Source organism: Pteronotus mesoamericanus, unplaced genomic scaffold (assembly GCF_021234165.1).
Source record: "Pteronotus mesoamericanus isolate MK-2021 breed Mesoamerican mustached bat unplaced genomic scaffold, CSHL_Meso_final contig_124, whole genome shotgun sequence".
NCBI classification, from domain to species: Eukaryota; Metazoa; Chordata; class Mammalia; order Chiroptera; family Mormoopidae; genus Pteronotus; species Pteronotus mesoamericanus.
Genome location: NW_026555051.1, coordinates 8,713,955 through 8,739,196, shown reverse-complemented (window position 1 = coordinate 8,739,196; position 25,242 = coordinate 8,713,955). Strand labels below are relative to the sequence as shown.

General features: G+C 36.4%; 1 protein-coding gene across 1 annotated transcript; it reads left to right on the top strand.

The window, feature by feature from the left end:
* Positions 1–2,865: 2,865 nt before the first annotated feature.
* Positions 2,866–7,964, top strand: DMRTA1 (DMRT like family A1). Its single transcript, XM_054587888.1, has 2 exons — positions 2,866–3,520; positions 7,002–7,964. Exons 1-2 carry the CDS (start codon positions 2,866–2,868, stop codon positions 7,844–7,846), a joined length of 1,500 nt encoding a protein of 499 aa, XP_054443863.1. The 3' UTR covers positions 7,847–7,964.
* The last annotated feature ends 17,278 nt before the right edge of the window (positions 7,965–25,242 follow it).

Below are 25,242 nucleotides of genomic sequence, written 5' to 3'. Positions count from 1 at the left end.
AAGCCTGTACTACAGGGGGCCCACCCTCCAGAATATAATTCCTTTTCTTTTTTCCAGAGATAACAAGAGGTTTTAGTTTTATAACAGCTTCATAAGAGTATAATTGACAGGCAATAATCTGCACATATTTAATGGATACAGTTTGATAAATTTTGACATATATATAGGTAAAATCATTACCACAATTTAAATAATTAATGTATTCATCATCTTCTAAAAGCTTTTCTTTTGATCCTCTGTGATCTTTTGTAATCCTTCCTGCCCACCTATGACTATCCCTCTAACAGGGGTGTCCAACCTTTTGGCATCTCTGGGACAAACTGGAAGATAAAGAATTGTCTTGGACCACGCATTAAATACATTTCAACATGTAATCACAAAAAGCTCATAATGCGTTAAGTAAATTTACCATTTTGTGTTGGGCTGCATTCATAGCCATCCTGAGCTGCATGTGTCCCACAGGTCACAGGTTGGACATTTTGGTTATATTTTTGTTTTTGCACCTTTGTCTAAAATTGGTTGTCTATATTTAAACTCTACATTTTGTCACATTGGTTGATTTTTCTCTCTTTTCACCAATACTTCACCACTTTTATTACTGTAACTTTGTAATAACTCACAAAATAATATACTCTTAGCCTTGCAACTTTATCCTTTTTCAAAGTTGTTTTGGCTGTTCTAGGCCTTTCTTTTGCATTTCCGCATGAATTTTAGAATGGGTTTGACATTTTATATCAAAATGGTCTGCTGGAATTTTGACTGAGTAATCTCATATTTACATACTGATTTACATATCAATTTAGGTAGAACTGTGATTTTAACAATGTTGAGTCTTCTGACCATGAACGCAATATATCTCTTTATTTACTTAGATTTTTATTTTTTTATCAGCAAAGTTTATTAGCTTTCAATTTTTCTCATATTTGATCATTTTTATTTAAATAGACATATTTTATTTAAATAATTTACTTAAAATTATTTTCACTTCTTTCCATGAAAATTAATATCACTTGCCATAATTGAAAAGTAACTTTTATAATCAAATATAAACAAAAAATGTTAAATTTCAGGTAAGTAGTGTTACTTGTTGAGTCTCTTTTAAATTTTTTTTCTTGTTAAAAAGCATAACTAACAAGTCTTTAAAAATTCTTAAAGCATACTTAAACCAAGCCGCACATTTTCCTTTTTGTAATCAGGTTTTAAGAATAATAGACATAGGGAATTGTTAATACATTGCATTTTAATGATCCATGTAGCCTTAAAAACTCATTTCTCATATTTTGGATGTGAGTTCCACAGTTAGGAAATAACCAGCTTTTAGGTAGGAGTGGCTTAAGCAAGGATACAGAGGTGTGAGAAAGTTTGGGTATTACAGAATTTGCCTAAGTTAGGAATTCCTAGAGTGGTAGTTCTAAACCTTGGTTGTGTATAACATCACCTTGAGAGTTTAAAACACTTAGACCGCAAGAATCAGAATATTTGTATTGGAGTGTCTCTATCTTTTAAAAGTTCCCTAGTGAGTTCCCATGCTTAGGAAGGGTAGAAAACCTCCATGGCAGGATATCGCAGCGTGCATATGGGAGGGTGGTGATGGTAGCGATGGCGCCAAGTGGGAAGGCAGGGGAAAGCCCAGATGGATGAGCAGTATCTTCCCTAGACACGGGCTATCAATAGGTGGAATGGTAAGAAATGTCACTATTACTTTCCTTCTCAGGCAAGAATATGAATTGTCTGTCAAGGCCGCTATCTTGAAGAATGACAACACCCTGACTCTCCATTAAAAACACCCATGAATTTTCTGCCTCAAATGCTCTTTTGGTTTAAAGCAACCTGATCTTTTCTTAAAATTAAAGGCATTAAATGCATATTTCAAGAATGCATTTTATCACAGCATATTTGAAGAATGGTCTAAACGACCTTCCCCAATAGTTTACAACAGAAATGTGGAGTATTTTCGAAACAGCTTTAACACAATTGTTGATAAATGGTTCCCGATAAATTCATAAAGCCTTCTTTAGGAGGTAGCATTTCAAAATTTATACGTAGAATCCAAATGTGCATCTGTAAATAAACTAGAAGAATCTGAATGTGAATTAATTTGCTTAATTTTTTATCCATGGTTTTGACACAGCCCTAAAATCCATTTAAAATAAAGCATCTTTCAGTTGGGTAACATTTGCATCCTGTCAAGCTGTGCTTTTTCATTAACACTGACCATGCGACCCTCTTGAAGACGTCATCTGGGAGAAGGAAAGAAACGGACAACTCCAAACCCACACCTTCAGACTTGCTTGGAAGCGCGGGACTAGGGAAGGGAGAATTTAAAATACTGCTTAATTTAGGAAGGGCAGGAAGAGGTATGAGAGAAGCCTTGGAGATTATTTTACAGAAATAAACGTTGAGGAATTCGTGAGGAAGCAAGTGGTAGAAAAAGGCTTCTTGGGGGAAGGGAGATTGGCAGCCCATCAGGACGGTTTCTCGGGTCTCCCGCTGCCCCTCCTCCCAGACGGTCCCCATTCTCCGCCCCTGCCCTCCCGCTCCCAGGCCGCAAGGCTTGGCCAGGGGACCCGGTGGGCGGGGTAGCGTCTCCAGGCTTCCTTCTGGCTCCGAAGGCTCGCGGAGCTCGGGTGCGTTAACTTAGCGCCCCGGGACTCTGAGAAGCTCACAGAGTATCTGCACCCCTGAGTCTTCAGCTGCGGGAATCGGTGGTCCCCAACTCTCTGAGGCAATTGTGTCAAACTTTGCCCGCGTGTGAGTGGGAAGCAGCGGGACCACGGCCAGTCCAGCTGGCCCCGCGCATCCCGGCAGGGTTAGCTGTGAACAGCACACTTTCCAGTTGGTACCGTCGTCAGACACTTCTCGGGAATGGAACAGTCTCATTGCGGTGGCAGAGGCCGCAGCGGCAGCGGTCGACCCCACCTGGCCCTGGGACTGGTGGCAGCAGCCCCTCCACCTTCCTCACCGGCGTTGCCAGTACCCCCGGGTATACCGCTTCCTCCAACTTTCCTGCGGCCTCCCAGCCTCTTTCTACGGGCAGCCGCGGCTGCCGCCGCCCCCACCGCGGGAAGAGGAGGCTGCCCGGCGGCTCCCGCGCTGGAGAGAAGGGTGGGCACGGTGAGCTGCGGCTACCCGCGGACTCCCAAGTGCGCCCGTTGTCGGAACCACGGCGTCGTGTCGGCGCTCAAGGGCCACAAGCGCTTCTGCCGCTGGCGTGACTGCGCCTGTGCCAAGTGCACCCTGATCGCCGAGCGCCAGCGCGTCATGGCCGCCCAGGTGGCGCTGCGCAGGCAGCAGGCCCAGGAGGAGAGTGAGGCCCGGGGGCTGCAGAGGTTCCTGTACTCCGGACACTCGGGGCCCGGGGTTCGGACCTCTGGAGGCAGCAGCAGAGCTGAGAATTCCCAGGCGGCGAGCGACCCTGCGAAGGTGACTGCGCTGGGTCTTGATGCCTTGAAACAGGGTAGTGGTCTGGCGACCCCTGCTTTCGAGGTTTTCCGGCTAGATTATACGGAGGAAAAGCAAGGTGAGTTGGTCTTTCATTTCCTCTTTGCAAAAAAAAAAAAAAAAAAAAAATTGCTTTGGAGAAAAACTTTTTTGAAACAAGCAGCTGTGCCCTGCAGGCGAGCGAATAGAAGGCATTTAGGAGAAGCCCTTGTTTAAGTTGTGGGAAACGGCTCTGGAGTATGACGTTAATGAAGGTGGTTTCTGCAAAAGGACGTTAAAGGGGGAGGTTGAAACCCATCACATTCACTTTGGAAAAGCTTTCTGTTCCTTTAGGTGATAGGATAAGATAATGAAAAAGTGAAGGGTGAGTAATCAGATGAGCAGCTCATGCCAAGAATAGAGTTTGCGCCCAAGTTTTTATGACTGGGAGAGCCGAACTTCCAGCGGGCATTGATGAAAATCTTAGTGAGAGGTGCTGCAATCTGAGCTTGCTCTGTACTGTTTTCAGCTATAAAATCAGTTAATTTTCTGATTTTCTGTGGGGAACTCGCTGATAGTTGAGATTACAGTTCTTTACCTTTGGGTCGAATTTTTAGAGCCATCTAGAAGTAGGTAAGAGGCTGAAATCTACCAAACCGCGTTTTCATCCAATATTCTTGAAAACTTTAAGCATTCCACCCCTAATTCCCTTTGTCAGCCTCTTAAAATGTTACATGCTCATAATTTGAAGTTTCAACTCCTCCCATAGGGGGAAAAAATTAAATTTTCCAGATTTGAAAAACATTGATAAGAATTTCAAAGCCCAATATTAGGGATTTCTTATTCAATGAGTTTTAATTATTTTCTCTTACCAATCATAAATCACTTTCATGTACTGTTATTTGTGGTTGATAAATGTATATTTGACCAGGGTTTTCCCAAATAAACTTTTCCTGCTAATGAAAACCCCACTGTATTTGAGTGAATGTCATAGCCCCCACAGGACCCACTAGCAGTGAAATGTTATTTCAGTATTTTTGTATAAATCCAAGATAGGTTGTGTCACATGAGATTATATGATAATGATACATTAAGTTTTTAATTAGAAAACACCCCTGAGTTGTGAAAATTGCAGATCTTAGATGACAGGATATACTTTTGTAAAAAGACTGTCTCTATTTAAGTAAGGCATATATAACTTTTCACCTGTGCCAATTTTTTGGTCCATGTTCTAGTTTATTTCAGGAGACAAAATAGACTTTAAACATTTCTCATTAAAAATCAAAGAGGGCTGAAGAGCAAAGTTACTAAACAAAGCTACTATAAAAGAGAAGTAAAAGTTAAAATTCTGTAAACTACATTGACAGTGAGATTTGGCTGACAACCCTGATTTATATATTTTTCTTAGAGGGGTACTGAAGTGTTCTGTTTCATAGGGTCAATTATTTTATTTATTCTTTGCCTCAGTTGACACCCCCATTTTGAAAGACTAGTATCATGGCTTCTCTGAACTGACTGCTTCCTCTTATGCAATATCTATAGGGAGGAATTCTGTTTAATTTACTCATTTATGAGACAAAGACTAACAGTAATTCAGAGGTGAATAAGATTTTCCTACACAAAACAAACTTGGAGTCAAAATGAGGAAAAGTGTACATATTCAAAAACTACAAGATGTAATATACAATGATCAAGTGAAGAAGTAAAATGAGCTATAAGAGTTGAGAGAACAGAGAGATGATAAATGATATCACAGTATTTTAGAGACACCTTATTTTCTAGTCTTATGCAGTCAGTATTTCATTGCATTATAATATACTCCATGAGTTCAATGGAATGACAAAAAATATACATAAATTGCTTTAGAGATAAAATTTTGATATGCCACATGCTCAGGACGTTATATTTAATGAATCATCCTTGTAAATAAAAAAAGAATGGCAGGCCTGTGCCAATCTATCTCGACCTGGCAGGCCTCATCAGAAGAATTTTATTGTTTTATTTGAAACTGAAAATGCTAAAGAATCTTTCTAATTTTGAGGGAGCAAGATCTTTTGTTACATGTTTGTTATAATGACATTTTAATGATCAAAGTGTTAAATTTTACACTTACTTTAAATTTAAAATAAACTGCAGATATTTCTCTAGAATTTAAGACCTGTACTTGAAAAAACAGGAAGGAGTTTTGCAAATTGTGGTTGAAATCACTGCTTTAGGCAATATTTGTTTTGTTGCATTCATAAACTTTGTAGAAGAAAGTTGGACTGAAATAGTCTAAGTACGCAACTTGACAATTTTCTCTTTTTAAATGGAAACAGAAGATAAACATGTCTGTAGGATAAACCAAAATAAAAGCTATTTAGTGATTATATGCACAGTTATTTTCCTAAAGATATTCTTGTTTTATTAATATTCATATACTCAACATGTTAAGGAAGAAAATCAGGTTGTTGTGTAAAATATTTTCCCTTAATATTGAAGGCAGCTGTGATTTGAAGCAAATGCCTAGTGTGTTGTTTTTACCACACCTTGAAGATCCAACAGATTGCAACAGTGCAATAGTGCAGTTTCTAATTTTCTTTTAGATACAATTTGACTGTAACTTCTTTTCTTGTTATTTTCCTAGGGATTGAAAAAGAAAGTCCATGTTTCACAGAGGATTATAAAAAATACTAACTCTGTATCATCTTCCACCTAAAATGTAATATGAGACTGGTATGACTTGAGATTGGTAGAGCAGAAGTCATTATTTGTTTAGATTTTAAATGAAGTAAACAATTTTGTTATTTTCCCACATTATTCAGATAACTTAATTGGAATCTGAAATGCGAGCATTAAAAAAAGTTATACAAATTTAGAATTAGAGATTAAGTACAATATTTATTTTCATATGATTGTTTCTTTTGATTTCTTTTTTAAAAGATTTTATTTGTTTGTTTATTTATTTATTTATTTATTGAGGAGAAGGGAGGAGAGAGAGAGAGAAACATCAATGTGTGGTTGTATTTCGTGCACCCCCTGCTGGGGACCTGGCCTGCAACCCAGGCATGTGCCCTATGTTGGGAATCAAACTGGCAGCCCTTTGGTTCACAGGCCAGTGCTCAATCCGCTGAGCCACACCAGCCAGGGTGATTTCTTATCTAAACATATTATTTTATATAGTTCTTTTTGCATGATGACATTGTGAAAAAAAGACTCATTAGGTAAAAACAAAACTTGGGTAACATATGAAAACCTCAAATTGCCAAGATGGGACAGTGTGAAATATTAGTGCTACATTAACAGTTTGGGGGTAACAATAGATTCTCATTTCTGATTTCTAAATAACTACTGCATTTATATATCATATAATTTTGTTATCTTTAAATGGCATAATAAATAGCATTTCCCACTATTACAACACTGGCATTTCCAAATGATCCCTTGAATTCTTAGTCATTAAAATTTCTTACAGCAAATAAATATTGTAAATATATAAGGGAATGAATTATTTTATCCATCATTATTTTTGAGTGTGCAGCACTATATTCTGGGAGGTTTTTCCCTTTGTTTGATTCCTTTTTTTTTCTCTTTTTCCCCAGAACAAAAAGAGAGTAGATGTGACTCGTGCCAGAGTGGACAAAAAGAGGTCTTCAAATCTCATCAGCTTACCCTGGAATCATCTCCAAAGGCTATTGGTGTCATCGGAAAACAAAATGTTACATCATCTAGTTCAGAAAACTCAAACAAGAACAATAGCTTTCCGAATCCTCACCATGGGGAGCAATCAGGAGGTGAAGAGAGTCCCAGGTCTCTTTCATCCTCTGACCTGGAATCAGGAAATGAAAGTGAGTGGGCCAAAAACTTCACTGCTACCAGATCCAGACTTCCCACTGTGTCCTCAAGACCAAGGGACCCTCTTGATATCCTTACCAAGATTTTCCCAAGTGATAGGCCCAGCCGGCTAGAAGGCATTCTGCAGTTCTGCAAAGGGGATGTGGTTCAAGCTATTGAACAGGTCCTAAATGGGAAAGAACACCAACCAGACACCAGGACCCTAGCAAGCTCAGCAGAATTGGGAAATACAGCTTTCCAGAGAGTTTCAAATTTTAGTTTAGCTGGGATTGGTTTTGGAACTCTAGGAAATAAATCAGCTTTCGCTCCTCTTCACACCACTTCTGCTGCTTATGGAGGTGACTCAAGTCTCTACAGTTTAAGTCCTAGACTAGGCATCAGTCCACTGAGGCTTGCATATTCTTCTCCAGCAAGAGGGCTATCTGGTTTCATGTCTCCCTACCTAACTCCTGGGTTGGTACCAGCACTGCCTCTTCACCCAGCTTTGGATTATGCCTTTTCAGGGATGATTAGGGATTCTTCCTATCTTCCTAGTAAAGACTCTGCCACTAGTAGCAGGCTGTATTCCAGGCTGAATCAAGACAATCTATAATGCTTCTGCCTATTCTCCCTTTCTGGAGTCTATCTAGAAGGCATGCAATATAACCCCCACACCTACACCCACACCTATATCTGTTAATGTGTTCACTATGTATGTGAGCAGACTGTCAAGCCTTAAGGATGCTATTTTGTTTTTTTACAAGCAATCTAATAAACTTGAGATGTAAAGATTTCTTTAGCATTTATTAAGTGAAAAAAAAAACCCCAAACAAAAAAAGAAGCATTTAAACATTGTATGTGCCTTGGATAAAGCCATTTCAAGAAATATTTTTATTCCAAACTAGTGAATTTTCTCCCTAAAATATACATTGTAAAATTTCTATTTTAAAGCTATATGTATTTTTATTTTATTGAAAAGTGGAATTCATAGTTGTAAAATACGTGTGTAAGTATAAAACAATCCAGCATTATATAAAATTAACCAAAAGGAAGAATTGAAAAGCTGAGGTACTTCTAAATAATTATTGTTTTAAACTTTTTTCATTCTGTTCTTTGTACATTGGAGAGAAAAAAGTTATTCAGAGTATTTAAAAATATTTTATTCACATATAAATGATTAGTAGTAAGTAAAACTTTTGAGGAATTTAAATTCTTTATTTTTTCTTAATGTCTTATTTTTCATCATGTCTGTCATCTGTGATAAGAAAGTCATTAGCAAAACATTTTTCTTTAAAGTGAACATTGGGAATTACACCAAGGCCAATGAAGCAAATCATAGGAAATGAGGCTCTGCCATCTCCTGGCCACTATCACTAATTGCAACTCAGTTCTGAGAGTATAGGCATTAAAAATAAATGGCTTCCTAATTTTCCTAATTCATATAAAGTAACTATTTTTTGAAATAGTAATTTTAGATCATGCTACATAGAAACTTTTATATTATAAAATGAATGTCTATTATGAATGAGAATTTTAATCTTTTAGTGCTCTATGCCTGTATCTGGGAAATATTCTTTTTTATATTTGTCACAAGAACATGTCATTCTTGAAGGTAAAAATAATGTTATTCAGAAAATTTAAATAGTTATTGATTGACTCTAAATAGAGGATGCTTAACGCACTAAGGAGAGAATATAAGACTTCAAAGGAAAAAATTGTCATTAAATTTTAGAGGTTTTCTTGAGATTTTAAAAATACTTTTTCTTCATTTGGAGCATTTGAAAGCTCTTCATTTCAATCAGTGGAAAGTGCCTGAGAAAACTGCTTACAGAACAATTTTGTGAATTTTTTTTTTTACAAATCAGTTTTTAAAGGACAGTAGCTTTATTGCTATTGTTAGGAATAAATAGAAACCCAGCTGTGGTGTGTGATAGTTGATGAATTAGAGTTGGTTTAAACAGTGTGAGCAGCATGACTAACTAGAGATTTCTTACATTATACGTATATGTGTATGTATGTGTGTGTACTCACATGCACACACATGAGGGGGGTGCAGAAAAAAAATGGAATTTATTTATTAAAAAACATGTACTTGTTATTACATGTTTAAACTTCAGTCACCTTCAAGTACTCTCCATTTGGTGCAGTACACCTCTCGAGCTGTCTTTTCCACTTGAAACAGTTTTTGAACTTGTTGATTTTGATGCCTTTCAGTGTTTCTACCATTTTTTGTTTCACCTCTTCCACATCGGTAAAACATTTCCTTTTGAGAACTTTTTTCTTCTGGGGAAACAAAAGAAAGTCACTTGGGATGAGGTCAGGTGAATAGGGAGAGTGGGCATGGGGGTCATGCTGTTTTTGGTCAAACATTGCTGAGCACTCCGGGCGGTGAGAGCAGGTGCGCTCGTAAATCACCTATCGTGAAATGGACAAATGTGTTGTCTTAAAAAAAATTCACTGAAGCTGAATGCAGCCTCTCACAATAACACCAGCTGGTACACTGATGCAGGTGGGTTTCTAGAACACTCACAAGGGGCCTGCCTCCAGAAGATAATTCAGGTTTTCTTGAGGTCCGCCTTCTTATATTATTTACCCAAGTCCTGCCAGTTCTGTCATCATGAAAGCTTTTCCGTGAAACCAAGTGAGAATATATTTCTAAAGTATATTTTTCCAGCAAATATGTTAAATTACTGCACAGTATTTGGTACTGATTTGAGATGTAAATATGTTCAAGAGAGTATGCATTCATTTAAATGGCATGAATTTGAGAAAGAAGATCCTGTAAAAATTTGATTCAATCAATATTCATTATTTATAAAGATCTTTTAGATTCTAGGCTGGAACTCTGGTGCAATGCCTGACAAGTAGTTGATGTTTAATTATTACAACCTGAGTGTATTACCTATTTTGGATAATACAACTCTTTGAGACTCTGATAAAAACAAAGAATTCTATGAAGTAGCCTTCAGACACACAGTTTTGCCTGTAATTTCTTGGGGTTCTTGAATCTCCTAAATGCCTTTCAGGTTAGAATCCTTCACTATTCATAAGTTGTTTGAATTACATTAATTAATTTATTAAATGCGATTTTTTTTGAAAAGTGCTAGATCCTATAGGGGACACCAGACATAAAATATTGCATTCTCAGAGAATACAGAATTACAAACCTCAAACTTACAAACCTCAAAGTTACATTTTACACTAGAGAGCTAGATTAAAATACAACAATGCTAGAACTGCTAAATTCTTTATGTGGTTTATATAATGATGTGATTGTATGCACTTGAGAGACTGAATTACTTTTGGTCTGGGAGAACTTGTATTTTGGGCAGTATTTAAATTATAAAAATTAATTTTATAATCTTAAAATTTAATTTATGTGATGCTTTGTATGTTTCATGCCCTTTACAATAATTTTATAACAAATAATTGTATAGAATGGGTAACTTTGTTCAACCATTCCAATTGTACATGAGGAAATAGTGGCTCAGCAGTAGTGCTGCTCATCCCTAGTGTTACAATAGTGGTGTCAATAAGCAGTGTAAGTTACTTCACTGATTTCATTTGAACTATAAGGTTTGAGGAAGGATTCATGTTTGTCCACTCACAGCTTTGTACAGTATCCAGTAAATAGGAGATCAAATAATAATTTTCCACTGAATTAAATAAAAGATAAAAACAAAGTATTAGCTTAGGAATTTACTTAGCAACTACTTACTAAGCATCTACTTTGTGCCAGGCACTGTATTAGACATAGTGGACAAAGAGGTGACTAAGATACAAGACCACGCGTCCAGTGACTCTCGGTCTGTGTTACCACGTACTACAAAGTCTGTCCAGAAGGTATCCAGCCATATGATATGAAAAATAGAGACATTATTGAAGAAGATATAAGGTACAAGAAACATTGTATATAGTCCCCTTCATAGTAGGCGCCTTGTGACTTCACACAGTTCTCTCAATTGCCATCAGCTGCCCTGATGTATTTTCATGAGTCATTGTCATTCTGAAATCTCTTCTCTTTCAAGGGTGATTTTAGTTTTGGGAAAAGCCAGAAGTGTCAGGGCCCAAATCTGAGTTGTAAGGGGGCTGAGTCACCTGGATGATTTGATGTTTCACCAAAAAGCTGCATGAGCTGTGATGGGTGAGCAGGCACGTTGTCCTGATAAAGCTACTAATCCCCAGTTGCCCACAGCTGCGGGCTTCTGAATTATCCAAATAGCTCCTGTGGAGGAATGTTCAAACTTAATGCAAAATCTGATGCAGGTTTGCTGCTCTACTTGCTCAGTCATTTTGAATGACATGGCCACACAGTACACCTACCTTCACCACTGACTAGTACAGTGAAGTTGTCACTGTTTAGACATGCGCATTCCAGGACACTCTCCTTGGCTGCCAGGTTATACAGATGTCTAGTGAACCACTCTTGTTTTATTAACAATGGCTGGACTTTTTCTGGATAGACCTTGTATACAAAAACAACCAACGATTGTTGGTACTATTTGACATTGTTATTCTAGGGAGTTCCTTGTAATCCTGTTGTTTATGTCCAAAGATGTTGCTTGAGGCCTGAACTCCTAAGCCTCTAATTAGGGGTGAGTGGGAGAGGGAGAACATCTGTTTACATGCAGTATATTTAGGGAAGGAAGTTCATTCTGTTTGGTAAACAAGTTTCAGGTCTATGATGAATGACATGGACAAAGGGGAGGCTTTTGTTCACTGTAATGGAGTCTTGTGTGGAAGTCACTCAAGCCTTCTCATGTCTGGATCAGGATTATTGCCCAATCCCAGTCTCAGGGTTGGCCTTTGAAATATATCTGATTCAATGCACAGGCCTCGTGGTCTAAGCTCTCTTCTAGCTACTCTGTGAAAACAGGTGAGAGTCAAATCTGTTCTCTGCAACTTCTGAAACAAAGGGATTCTAGGGATTTTAAGACCGCCCTGCATAGAAATTCCTAATTATGAACTTGGAACTAAGAAAACTATTTGTGAGGTATCTTAGCCATTCAACTCTTTATTTTTAAAGTGTGTTTTTAGCTGAGGGGATAGTGATATAAGACAACTAAAAGGTAATATAAATAATTTAAAAATGTATTTTTAGATATTCTTTAATCATTGAATTTAAAAAGCCTTCAGAATATAAGATAATCTTAAGAAAAAGCACCTTATTATATACTTCTGTAAATAGAAAAGATCTCCTGTGCACAAAATCAGACGTCATGTGTCATCAGCTCCAGAAAGGCGAATCTTTCCTTAGGGCAGCCTGATTCTCAAGTGTAGATGCTCATCCTTTAGGTCAAGGGTAGTGGGAAAAATTCCTGCTCAGATCATTTCCTCTCATTCCCACCCCCACATCTATAAATAATCCTGTTATAAATGCAAAGCTAGGCCCTTTGTTATTTAATGTCTTCCCTTTATAATTGGAGCTGTTTTGGTGTAATACTTTAGAGCAGCTGTGCCAAACTTTAAAATAACTTTTTTGTTTAACTTGTTTTTGCCTCCTAAGTATTATTCAAATGAGAGAAATTCATTAACATTTCCTTTCTGAATTCCATGCGAGCCATGAGGGATTCAGGGAAGTAGGAAACAAGTATTGAAAACTATGAAGATGTCTCTTCCTCTCCTTGGCAAATTTGGTAATTGAAAAAAACTGACATTGTAATTTTTGTAGACTATGTCACATAGCCTGAAGTCAAAATGACCACTTAGTAGTCATTTTGTAGTCTTATGAGGATGTTCATAATTTTCAAATGGATGTGCAGATATGGCCTTATCAAAATATGTATGTCAGAAAGTTGCTTTAAAATGTCATATTTATTAAAATCCATTCTGTAGATGAATTAATAGAGAAAAGGAGACTTGATGTTGCTAAAATTTGGAGGAAATATATAAAATGTTGAGCAACCATGTCAAAAAATGTTAATGAGGAAATTCATGTCACTAGGAGATATTTTAATTTTTTTTTCATTTTCTAAAATGAAATTTATTGGGGTGACATTGGTTAATAAGATTATATAGGTTTTAAGTGTATGGACCCTTATGTTCATTGCAGCATTATTCTCAGAGGCCAAGACAGGATGTATTTTAGACTCTTGTGCCTGATATTTTATAAATTTTTTGTCATAAGGAATAAAGACATAAAATTCATTGTTATCTTATTCATGTGTAACACACCTATGAGAATGGCAGCAGATCTCTTGGATGACTGAATCAAATTTTTTTTCTATTGCATCCTTTTAAAAAATTATTAAATTTATTGTGGTGACATTGGTTAATAAAATTACATATGTTTCAAGTGTACCATTCTAAAAATACATCATACTGTTTGTGTATGAGTTTTTTTTGTCTTGTTTGTTTATTTGTTGCTTTCAGTTTTATATCTCACATATGAGTGAAATCATATGGCTCTTGACTTTTTCCATATGACCTATTTCACTCAGCATGATATTCTCAAGATTCATCAATGTTGTCCCAAATGGCAATATTTCATCTTTTTTATGGCTGAGTAGTATTCCATTGTATGTATGTACCACATCTTTTTTATCCAATCATCTATCAGAGGACTCTTTGGTTGCCATGTCTTAGTGAATATATACTGCAATGAACATAGGTGTACATATATCTTTAAGAATAAATGTAAAATTTTTTATAGTCAGAAATGGTGTTGCTGGGCTAAATCGTAACCTCCCTACTGTTTTCCATAGTGGCTGCACCAGTTTATATTCCCACAAGCAGTGAGCAAGGGTTCCTTTTTCTCCACACTTCTCCAACACTTGTTACTTGCCTTGTTGATAACCATTCTGACAGGTGTGAAGGTGATATTGTGATTTTGATTTGCATTTCCCTAATAGCTAATGAAGCTGAACATCCTTTCATGTTTCTGTTGGCCATTGGTATGTTTCTTGGGGGAAAAATGTCTGTTCAGGTCCTCTGCCCATTTTTATTTTATTTTTTATTGTTGAGTTGTATGCATTCTTTCTCTGTTTCGGATATTAGTCACTTATTGGAGGTGTTGTGGCAAATGTCTTCTCTCATTTGGTTGATTGCCTTTTTGTTTTGTTTCTTTTCCTACGTAGAAGCTTTTTAGTTTGCTATTTTCCATTTATTTATTTATTCATCTTTTCATTCTTTATTTATTTTTATTGTATTTTTCCATTACCATTTATCTCCCCATACTCTCTTCCACCTCCACCCATCCCCCTCACCACACAATGACCACACTGTTGTCCATGGTTTCTTTCTTTTTTTTAAATTTTATTTTAATTTATTTTTTCAAATACATTTGTCTCTACCTACCCCCCACCACTTTCCCTTGCCCTCTCCCTCCTTCCCTCCCTCAGCTCTTCCCCTTTGGTTTTGTCCATGAGTCCTTGCTATATGTTCCTTGACTTTCCCCTTCCCTTCCTTTTCCCTGCCCCCCTCCCTCCTTTTTCTTTCTTTTTGTTCAATCCTTCTATCCCTGTACCCCCAAGCTATCGGCCTGTTCTCTATAAGTCTGTTTCTATTTTGTTTGCTTGTTTTCACTTCCCTTGACTTTGGGGTCAAATTCGTAAAATCTTCTCTGAGACCAAGGTCTAGAATCAAGGATTTTATTCTTTGTTTATTTTTTGTTTCTTTTTAAATATTTTATTTATTTTTAAAGAGAAAGGAAAGGAGGGAGGAAGGGAGGCAGAGAAACACTGATGTGAGAAAGAAACATGGGTCGGTTGTCTCTTGCACATGCCCGATCAGGGACTGAACCCGCAACTCAGCATGTGCCCTGATGGGGAATTGAACCTGTGACCTTTCACTTTGTGGATGACGCCCAACCAACTGAGCCACACCAGTCAGGGCCAGAATCAAGTTTAAAAATAATTTATTCTCACCCTCAATCCTTCATTCTATTGTGCCTGCATAATATTCAAGAACTTAGAGTTAAAAAAATCAATTGCAGTTATAGACAACTGGGTGAGTGATCTGGATTTATAACACTACCAATGAGAAAAAAGTTGTTTACTGATTGGTAAATTCACTATGAGACTACCATGTAACATGGCTGTTCTGAAAGTTAATTGATATTTAGGCTACATTAATAAGATTAAAGTATGTAGAATGAGAGCAGTGATAGTACAATATGCTCTGGAATATCAAGTGCTCACATAGCTTAAGTGGTGTGATCAATTTTGAGTGCCATGTTTAAGAGTGATTCCAAAACCTGGGCTGTTAGAAAAGAGGCATAAAATGCTAAATGGCGATTGTGATGGCAGTAATAGTGTTTTGTCAGAAAGGGTTTTAGCAAGAGGAGAAGTTAAAACATTAAAAAGCTAGCATATGACAAAATGATTTGGGTTTATTCTTTATAGTACAGAGGCATAGAAGGTAAAAGTTACATGGAGACAGAATTCAGAGGGACATAAAGAAGGACATTTTGGCCCTTAGTAACTGTCCAAGAGAGGAATGGCTGACTCGTGTAATAACATATAGCCTCTGCTCATTGAAAATACCATGTAGAAATGACCAGTCAGGGACCTGACTGACTGGAGTTTTTATTATTGGTTTAATGTTGGGACTGAATCATTTATAAAGCCAGTAAGAAACATAATAATTATTTGTTTACTAAATGAATAGATGACTTTCAATTCTAAAACCATGAAGATGAAAACACCCAACCATTATTTGTCAACAAAACACACTGCAATGTTGTTCATCAGAACTTTTCCTATGTGATAGTCTCTTGGGAGTATATGAAAAAGGAAGAGAGAACAGAGCATGATTTACAAGGGGTTCACAGTGGCAGAGGTTAGCATGAAGTCAGTGAGTATACGAGGCATAAGGAAGAAGAAGAGGGCTCAAAAAGGACATGGAAGGACACTGATGATAAATTTTAGTATATCTTTCATAATGCACATGCAGATATGTCTTCCTAGAGAGAGTATTGCTTTGGAGAGACTTAGGGTGGACTTAACTGTACAACTTGGGCAGGGTACTTAAACTTTTGGGTGTTTGTTTTCTTCCAGGAAAATGAGAATAAGAACATCTAACTTGCAGTGTTCAACTAGATGAAAGACAACAAACTGCATAATACAGTAATGCTTATAATCTGGGTGCTAAATAAATTTTACTGTGATTATTTAGTGTTAACATATTGTTTTTATGGTAGTCTCTCAACAAGGATGCTGTAATTACATTTAATCTACTTCTAGTGGACTTCGAATGCAAAAGGCAGGCATCACCAGAGAAATATACAGTCTTAGTTCTAGTTTTCTTCTTTAGATGCTCATTTCCTAGGTGAGCCACATGTTTATGGCATTTTATTATACATACTATAGGGATTTTTTAAAGGACTTTGTGGAGTAAATGAGTAGCAAAATCACAGTTTTGTGTTCATTTATGCTTTTCAATCAAGATTCCATCACGAAAGCAGTCAGTCTCTTTAAGTATGTATGGAAATAAGGGAGTTGTGTGACCTAACACAAACAGAAGGAGCTGGGAAGTGAAAGTCTGGAAGAGGGGAAGTGGGGGATCAGAGAAGAGTCACTAAGTGATCTGCCTCAAGCATTGGTACGGGTAGACAAGTGGGAAGAAATGAGAACTTACAGGAAATCTGTGGAGCCCAACACACCCAGTCACTGAAATTGTTCCAAGCGGGCAGTTGTGAAGGGAGACCAAGGAAGGAAGTGCCTTCGCAGAGCCCCTAAGTCTGCGGGTCTGCAAGCGAGCACCTGGTGGCAGGTCTGCCCCCACTGTTGGTCAGCAAGGTCTACAGTCCAGTGCAGCCCTTGTCAAGTTGGCAGATATACTCACTTATATAAACTACACTTATTTCCAAATAAAGACAAAAAGATCATTCTGTCACCTAAAATTGATACAACTATTTTTTGTACAATAAAAACTTGCTACACTTCTCCCTTAAAGAGGGTATACAAAGTGACCTATCCATCTTTGAGGAATGCTCATTCTTTTTCTAGCTAAGGCAACGCCCCCCTTTGAATATACTATAACTTTAATTCTGATATATAGTTAACTACTATTAAGAAACCTTATGTTAGAGTAAGGGAGTGAGAGAGAAAATTGGTGTACATACACACAGAAGCAAGGAAGATATAAATGCTCTTATACTTGTGCCCTCATATTTGGAACTGGTCATGGGTTCACAGATGGTACTCTAACTTCCTTTTACCACTCCTTTGTTTCATACTATTTTTGCCCTAGCAAGTGTCTAGGTTAATTGTGGTTCCTTACTTCAAGAGGTGACCCAAGTGTTCATTAATAGAGAATTTGTGTCATTATAGTCCTGCATTTTTTGGATTGTTGCAGCCTTCCATTAACTTTTGCCACAAAACATGGGAAGACTTAGGTGACATTCTGGAGGATTTCCTTCACACTGGAAATACTCCCTCTAACCTCTTTCCTGTTGTTTCAGTGGCAGGAGATGTCCAAAGTAGCCAATGGCAGTCTCAGGTTCCATTACAAGGTTGTATTCTATGGTGAAATCATTTCTCTTTTTGGGAAGTAGGACTTCTAAACCAAAACCAAACAAACAAACCTCCCCAAGATTTGTAGAGAAATGAAACAAAAATATTGCTGGTGAATCATTAGCATTAAAATGAGAAATTTCCATATCTAGCCTGTGATTCCTAGACTCCTGAATTCTGGGTATAGGACAAATATCACTACAGTTAAAGCTGATTTTTGCAAAGTCTGTCTTACATCTGGGAGTTCATTATTCTAGCCCCATAAAATGTTGTCACCAGCTGGTTCCAAAAGTGACTCTTCCAAAGTCCATTTCATAAATTTATTAGGCCAGCTGTTTCAGGATGAGGAGAACATAATGATACCACAGAATTCCATGAGTATGAGCCCAATATTGTCTTTCATTTGCTATAAAATGGGCTTCTTCACCAGAAGCAGTGTTGTACAGAATCCTATGAAGGTGAGTAAGACATTCTGTAAGCCCACAGATGGTGGTTTTAGCAGAAACACTGACCATAGGAAAGGCAAAACCACATCCAGCATGAATATCTTCTCCAGTGAGAACAAAGAGCTTCTCCTACAATGATGGAAGTGATCCAGAGCAATCAACCTGCTACCAGGTGGCTGGCTGGTTCCCCCAGGGAATGGTGCCATTTCAGAGGCTCAGGGGCTCTTGGCAGGTTGGGTACTCAGTCATGGCTATAGCCAAATTGGCCTTTGTGTGTAGAAATACATGTTGCTGAGCTCATACATAAGTTTTATCTGCTTTCATAATCATAGTTTTCATGAGCCAATTGAACAATTATGGGTATAAAAGAATAGGAAAAGATCGTAGAGTATTTGCCTTTCACCGATTGGCTTATTTTACTTAGTATAATATTCCTAAGTTTCATCCATGCTGTCGCTAAAGGTAGGAGTTCCTTTTTTCTTTCTGCTCCTGTAAGTGGAATCTATTCAACAAAATAAACCAATGAACAAAATAAACCACAGGCATGGAAACATGGAGCAGACTGAAAGTGACCCGAGGGGATGGAGAGGAGGACAGTGGTGGAGAGAAGGGGAAGGGACTGGACGGAGAACATGTATGAGTGATCCGTGGACAAGGACAACAGGGTGGGGATTGACTGTGGGAGCAGGGGGTGGGATGCGTGGAGGAGGGCAAAGGAGAAAGAACTGGGACAACTATAGTAGAATAACAATAAAAATGATTCAATAAAAAAGAATAGGAAAATAATGGATAACCTTGGATTATGATTATTAAGGTCTTTCTGTTATAAAGTCGCTGTTTGGTTAGCATTTGTATGGGACAAAAATATTCTCATATTCCTTTCCACATATCTCTTCTCTAGGTCATGTTTCTTCCAAGTTGCTGACCATCACCCACACTTAGCCACTGCTCATGACTCATTTTAGATATGAACCTCTATCCATCTATCCTTTCAGGAAAAAAATGACCAGGTGCACATCACGATGCTCTTCCCATTGGAAAGACTTCATTCCCCATCATCCTTCAGAGCCACACTTGCAGTGCTGCAGCTGTTCACTTTAGGGAGTGCCAGAATAGTGTGTGGAATTGTGCGTGAACAAAGACCAAATTGTTCTTCCTCATTCTGCTGTCACAGATGAGAGAGAAAGAGAGGGCGCACCCAACGTGGCAGGAGTAGGAGCCATAGCCATGAAAATTTGAGCCACTTTCATGCAACCTATTTGTGACTTCAGAACTTCTGGAGAAAAACCTATCTATTGTCTTCACTTGACTGAATACCACTATAGAGCGCTTACTGGGTCAGACAGCATCCTGCTCATTATGAGTATTTAAGACTACATGGTTATTTAACAGCCAATATTAAGTGTTAGGCCTCTATTGGGACCCAGGAACAAGGCAGAAGCTTTTTCTCAAATGAGAATAATTACCTGCAGAGGAAGTATAATTTTACTCCAAGGTCCAAGAGGTATACCTGTTTTGGCAAAATACATACACATACATATAACTTTCCCTCCATGTAGAATATGTTACTAATTTAAATTAAATAATTTACCAATGTAAATTTAATAATCAGGAATAGTGTGATTTTATGAGTGTTGAATTTCTGAGTTTTTGCCATTTTCTTTCAATCTTTCAAAACTAAAGGAGATACTTTGGTTCATGTATTGCATTCCATAATTTTAATTTATTGATTCTTTAATTTGAAAATTTGTATTTTCTAACATACATTTAACACGTTGTAAAAATATTAAGATATATTTTCAAACATACATTTAATACTTTGTAAAAATATAATTTTTAGGGCTTTTAGTTTTTATTTTAGGGACAAATTTAGGGACTTATGGTTATATTTCCATGGATGGAACACACTACAGCTTTTACTGCATTATGATAATTTTGATTAAAAAATAGAATGGCAAGAAGCAGCTGTGAATTCACAGTTTAAACCAATTTACCCTTCCTGTTGAATACACATAATTATGATAGATAAAAATATATTTATTTAAAAATTAAAATTTAAAAAGACATTGCCTTGCTAAAAATCAAGATATATATTTCTATAGACAACTAATAGAATAGTAACTAACAGTAGTAAACATAAGGGAAAAGGTACATGTCCCTTGGGCTTGAGTAACCAAAATGGTCAAAGGCAATAGGAACTTGTCTGCTTTGGACTAGTATAAGCCAACATTGCCTTCTGTTCATGGGTAGTTGGAAAAAAATCATTGATTAATGGGAATTAAAGGATGTGGCTGGAGTTCTCCCTCAAAGAAAGCAGGCCAAAAAAGTTTGCCACAATTGCCTGGGATTGTATCTTGGTTGAGTTGATGAGAGAGAAAACAGTTATTTAATCAGAATCTGGATCATGCTGTACTATGGCATTTGATATCATTCTAATATTAATGTGAAATGGGAGCCTTGAGGTGTCAATATAATGCATTGTCATGGACTGGGGTTCTTGAGGGTGCCATGCAGGCAAGAAAAAACTGTTAGATAGGGAAGCATGAACTCAGAGAATAAGAAAGGGAGAAAAGTGAACTATTACTAAAGATAGACATGCAAATTAAAATTTTAATACACACGAAGAAATTTACTTTCAAGAAAGCCATTGCAAGAAATAGTTGGGACATGAGCATATGTCCATGAAATTCAAATTACAGAATAATTTGGAGATGGCTTTAAAACAAATGTTTAAGAGCCTAAAAGGTATAAATGTAGAAGTATTAGTTAAAAGGAAATTAATTTATGAAGCAAAGTCAGACTGATATGTATTTCTGAAAAAAAAGGGTGGATACAGTAAAAAAAATTTAAAATCCAACAGAAACAAATCGAGAAAAGAATTAGGTAATTGGAAAATTATACCAAGACATTCATCTATAACCTAGCACAGAGAGATAAAGAGAGGAAAAAGATAAATGACTCTTTCAAAGGATGGGATGAAATGGATTGAGAGGTTCCAGCATATGTGTTGTAGGAATTCTAGGAGTAGAGAATTGAATAAATTCTGCAAAAGCAATAAGAGCTAAAATATTTTTAGTTATGTGTTGTGAGAAGAAAGAGAAAACAATAAACAAAGAAACTGTTAAAATGCCAGTATATGTGAGTAACTACTGTATGATTACTTTTTTAAAAAAAATTACGGGACTATAGATTTAGACAAAATTGGAGAATATTCTTGGGGGAATGTGTATTTGTGAGTAGTTAAAACTTGTTAATATCCTTGTCTCTTTGGGAGAAGAAAAACAGATGCTGAGTAACTTTAGGGCTTATTAGAAAAAATATTTTCCTAAATATGCAACTTGAAAACCTAAAGGTTATCACTGAAGAAGAATAATGAAATTTATAACTTCCAAACCATGAGATGTGTTGATAAACATTTTGTAATTTTTCTTCAGATGTTTCACTCCTTGCATAGAATCATGAACTTATTCTCCTCCCTTCCTCAGATTTCCTGCTGAAACTCATTGAGTGAGCTTAAGTAGAAGCCAGAGGGAAAGGGAGCTGGTTGATATGTCCATAGGGAGCCACCTCTTGGGACACAGAGACTAATGGAGAAGGGGGAGAGTTGATCTAGAGGTATAAAGGAACATATCTGGTAAAATCTCACTGCAAAAATAAATCCCAGATAGAATAAAGGCCCATATGTAGAAAACAAACTTTGAAATTGTTAGAAGATAATATGAGATTATCTTTATATCTAAGAAGTACGGAAATATTTCTTTACCAAGATCCCCAAAACATACATCCCAAAAGACAGATGAGTGGAACTATACAATAAAATTATTTTTTTGAAAAATAATACACAAAATTAGCAAATATAAATACAATTACATATATAACACACAAAGGATAACTATCCAGGATATATAAATATCATGAGTCAATGAAACGGGCCAAGTAACCACAGAAGACGTAAACCTATTACACAACAGTTAAAGTAAACTAGTTAAATCTTTAGTATCAACATGGATAAATCTCAAGGCAAAATAATGAATTAAAAAATGAAAGGGTTATATGTAGTACTGTAATTCCATTCATGAAATTAAACTAAAAATTCAGAGCAGGCTATGTATTGTTGATGATAGATACTTAATAAAAGTACACACATATGGATTGGCTATAGTAAAGAAACACGTTAATTATTTCTGGGTAGGAATGGAGAGGAAAGGGAGTAGAGAGTGTAACATAGGTGCTTGAACATAATCTCTAATGTTTTGTTTCTTAAAACTTCTTAAGAAATATGACAAAATGTCAGTTTTATTTAATTCAAGTAGTATAGGTACATTGCATGATCTTTTTAAACAAATTTCTGGGCTTTAAAACTTTTTAAGAACAGAAAAGAGGAAAACACTTCATTTATCCAATACAAAATACTATCTTTGATATTTGAGAGTCTAACTGTACTAATTTTAATTCTGTTGAGCAAGGTGACGGCTGAAGTTATGAAATAACTTTTCAGCTTATTCTAGTCTCACTGTTTCTCTGGAAATGGATCTGAACAAGCAAGAAATATTTCTCCCCAGTCTTTCTTTCCCATAGCAAAAAAGAGCTATCAGTATTAAAAATATTCCCAGGAGTTTAGGAGATAAACAATCAGAAAGAGGTCCTTAATTCATGCATAAGTGTTAATTGATTTTTTAATTCAGTAAGCAACATGCACAAAGTAGTATTCTGGGCTATATAGATAAATACAAAAATTACCTTAGAGGAAAAAAAGAAGGTGGCAGGAAATTAACATTTACTAAACACTTCATGTGTGCCAGCTCCTAAATAGGAATTTTAACACCTTGGCTATTAATACGGAGTCTTTTAAATCTAATGTTTTAAAATACATATATTTAATATTTATTTAATTTTTGGCAGTTAGACACTTGTTTCCTGTCAATAAAAATTGAATGTTTATGTTCCAAATAAGGGATTCATTCCACAAATTATTTACCACAGCATTTAACTCACTTGAAATTGTCTTTTGCTGCACTGTATTGCTCATTCATACTCTAAAGAAAGGGACACCTCACTTGGACAGAGGAGTGGAAGCTTCAAATTTTATTTAGACTATACTTCATCTTTCTTTTATCTGTCTTTTCTGTTAGCAAAACATTTCCTACTCTTCCAGGGTGTTTGTTCTTTGTCCAGTTTTCTCTCCTTATTTTCGGAAATCACAGAATTTATTGGGTAACATCAAAGCTAAGAACAAGGTTCTAGGTTTAACTCTTGATTTTGCTCCTTCCTGTTTGATCCTGGGCGATGCAACTGACTTTTTACGATGTCAGTCTCCTCATCTGACAAATGGGATGACGATAATACTAATCCTTAGCTCATAGTGTTGTTGGGTAGGGTGAAAGGTAGATTAAAAATTAGGAAACGATACATCTACTTCAGTTCAACAATGAGTGGCATTAAGCCTCTGAAAATGAAATCTCATTTTTTAAAGAGTTAGATTTTAGATGATAAGATAATATATTTATTTGTTCTTAGAAAATAGCACTACATCTTACAGACCTGTGCTTCCGATTTCCAGATCTGGCCTGGGGCAACATCAGCTGTCTAGTCTTTTTTTAGCCTGGGATGTTCTCATACACCTTGCACAGAACGGGTTGACTGTATAAGGAGTGAGTTTTAAATTTTCCACTTGAGGGCGCTGTCTACTTCTGTGGGAATTGGAACAGCACAAATGTTACACAAGGAAACCTTTTTTTCTGGGAACTCAAATTAACTTGTACTACATTTCCAATGTATTCCAGTGACGTGTTAGCTCTCCTTATTGATTAGTGCCCCAGTCAGTTGCCATGCTGACCTATGCTGAGCACTTTATATTAGACATTTCATTACACTGCATTAATCTCATATATCTTGAGGAGAACACAACCATTTTGTAAATGAGCAAACAGCCTGAGAAAAGTTAAGTAATTGTTCCAATTTGTCCTAACTAGTATTTGGTATAAAACTCAAACTTAATCCTAGATCAGTCTAACTAAAAAACTAGTTTATATTCTTCCATGTTTCCTCTCATGTATATACACATACACACACATGTTTACAAATATGTTTTACCTATATGTATACGTATGTATGTTTATGTGAGATATGCATATATAATATAAATGTAATATTATAATTTAGTGGGTAAATGTATATGTCATATTTCAATTATATTTTTTTAAATTACATTTACATTATATTTTAAAACAGGTCCAAGTTAAATGTCTTGATGAAGAAAATACACAGATAGAACTGTTTGCCTGCAGAGGACGGTCTGTTTTCTTGCTGAATAATGCAATAAATGTGCTACAGCAGAGCCAGTATGCCCAACTGTTTTATCAGATTGGCAAGTGATAAAAAAAACAACAAATTATGGCCTAGAAGGAAAACACAGTTTTCTTTTTTTTTAAAACCATGAGCTGCTTTAACTAAAAGGAAAGCACCCTGGCCCATTTAATAGTTGAGTTTTTTCTCCATCTTTTGTAAAATTGAATTAGGTAAAGACTATAAAATTATATTTATAAAGAATCAATTCCCTGAGCAGACTAAGCCACTAATTTACATAAAGTTACCATTTTCTAACGTAAGTAAAAGCAAAAGAGATAGTAGTATGCATTATAATTATTCCATTTATATGCAAATATTATTATTTCATTTGCATAAAAATTCCTCCAGGTAACCAAGTTGTTGTTTGCTACTTCTTTGTTTTTAGATGGTGTATAGATTGAATGATTTTTTCTCCAAAGTTTTCAAATTTGAGCAATCTCATTAACAGAAAGGTGACTGTAGAGAGCATTGATATAATTATCATTTGAGCTTTGTATAAGTAAGCACTTTCTCCATAATCAATAGTAAGCATTTACTTGATGTCTGGTGTCTGGGGCATTGTGCTGAGTAGAAGTAAAGCACATTTTGTGCCCTTTTTGAAAGTAGGACTTCATTGGGGAAACGCAGAAGGTATCCTTAGTCTGCAAGGAAGGGCTGTGAGTAAGGGAGGCGGACAGCACAGAAAGGCTAGGCCCTGACCCAGATGTTCACATTTCTCAAAATTTGCCTACACACTGCTTTGTTACATGCAATATAGTTAA

What these genes read in the sequence shown, in the direction of transcription:
- DMRTA1 (XM_054587888.1), top strand. Translation starts at nt 2,866, where the DNA reads ATGGAACAGTCTCATTGCGGTGGCAGAGGCCGCAGCGGCAGCGGTCGA. An exon ending in TTATACGGAGGAAAAGCAAG is followed by an intron (nt 3,521 to 7,001) that starts GTGAGTTGGTCT and finishes CTTTTTCCCCAG; the next exon opens with AACAAAAAGAGAGTAGATGT.